Source organism: Carlito syrichta, unplaced genomic scaffold (assembly GCF_000164805.1).
Source record: "Carlito syrichta isolate Samal-C Ts95f unplaced genomic scaffold, Tarsius_syrichta-2.0.1 Scaffold305994, whole genome shotgun sequence".
NCBI lineage: Eukaryota > Metazoa > Chordata > Mammalia > Primates > Tarsiidae > Carlito > Carlito syrichta.
Window position 1 is genome coordinate 1 of NW_007250090.1, and position 1,587 is coordinate 1,587.

The 1,587-nt window shown below is 33.8% G+C and overlaps 1 protein-coding gene across 1 annotated transcript in view; it reads left to right on the forward strand.

Moving 5' to 3' along the window:
• Positions 1–1,120: 1,120 nt before the first annotated feature.
• LOC103265243 (protein FAM92A-like) overlaps positions 1,121–1,587 on the forward strand; it is a gene marked incomplete at its 5' end in the record, with an annotated part of 22,623 nt that continues 22,156 nt past the window's right edge. Inside the window, one exon of the mRNA XM_008062939.1 lies at positions 1,121–1,189. Within this exon, the coding sequence (XP_008061130.1) occupies positions 1,121–1,189 (69 nt within the window). The remainder of the gene's footprint in view (positions 1,190–1,587) is intronic.

Genomic DNA, 1,587 nt, shown 5'->3' on the forward strand with positions numbered 1-1,587 from the left:
AGCCTTTTTCCTGCTATTAAAAAATACATATTCATTTTAGGCAATTAAATACATGTCACTTACATTACCTATCCTGAGAGAAAAGTTCAACGTCCAAGTCATTTTTCTTGTGCTGTATCAATATTCTTGCTTTTAAGAAAAATCTGTCTCTTCCATGTCTTCCAGTAGTGCTGTTAATGAAAGAAGTAATGACCCAGAATGTGACTAACAATCTATAATGCATAAGAAAAGTTGTTTAATTCCAACTAAAGCGATCAGTCATACAGTGTGACTGCTCAGCAACATGTGTTTTATTCTCTAGGCTTTGACAGTTCACCAGTGGTTTCTCAGGACAAATATGCAGCTAATACAGTGATCCCTAAGCATATTTGCTTTTGAAAGTTGTGTTGCTTTATTAATAAATATATCCACTGCCCTGTATCATACAGCTTCAGTTTTCTTTTCTGGAAAGGTGCACTATTATGACTCAGAGATAATACCCAAGGATGCCAAAAACATGTATATACATTTTAAGAGAGGTTATCTATATATTGCTTTTCAAAGTAGAGTTGTATTACTATAGCAATGTGTAATTGCAGAAGTCAGAGGTGACTTGTATTCATCTTCTGTTATTGGTTATAGATTGAGTATTACAATTTTAATTCAGTTTTTTCTTTCTTAAAATGTATATACATTTTTCAGCACCCTGTATATGTAAAGTGTGCAAATCATACTGATAATGGTAGCTGTGTTAAAATTTGAGATATCTTAAAACTTGCCCTGAAACTACTACCTTAATGCATAGAGGTAATACTCAGATGATGCTATGGCAGGGATGAGCTCCTCAGAGGCCTGAGACAGTTTCTTGTCTTATTGCATATCAGGTGCTTTTCTGCTTTTTCTGTTAGTGTACACCTGAGCTGTTTTTCATGTGTTTGAGATTCTGAGTCTTAATTTCTGTGAATACCCTTTTATTTACAGGTTAAAAATAGGATAAACAGTGCCATTTTAATTTAAAGTTTTAAAAACATTAATCTCTAGTAATTATGTTTGGTTTAAATGCATAGATTTTATTTCAGATTTAAATTTTTATATGTCTGTATGTTTTGTTTCAGTTATATTTTATACTAATTTGTCATAGGTTGAAAGACTTGAAACCAAAGTTGTTGAACCTTTGAAAGCTTATGGAAGCATTGTAAAAATGAAACGGGTAAGGAAATTTATTTTTTTATCAAATATTAGGCAAAGATTGTGAGGTTTCCAATTGTACTTTTAAGAGACAGTACAAAGTACAAAGTCTAGTCATTCTTTTTACATACTCTGAAAGATCACTTTTTAGATTTTTGAGAATAATGAAATATTTTTAAAGAGCTTACTGAGTATACCATTGTACCATTATAAGACTATTATTTTGGAAGCTTTAAAATATTTAATATAGCCAGCCTCGATGGCTCAGCCTGTAATCCCGCGCCTTAGGGAGGCTGAGGTGAGTGGATTGCCTGAGCCCGCAGGTTCGAGACCCGCCTGGGCAGCGAGACCTCATCTCTACAATAAATCAAAAAATCAGCCGGGCGTGTAGCACATGCCTGTAATTCCGGCTACTCGGAA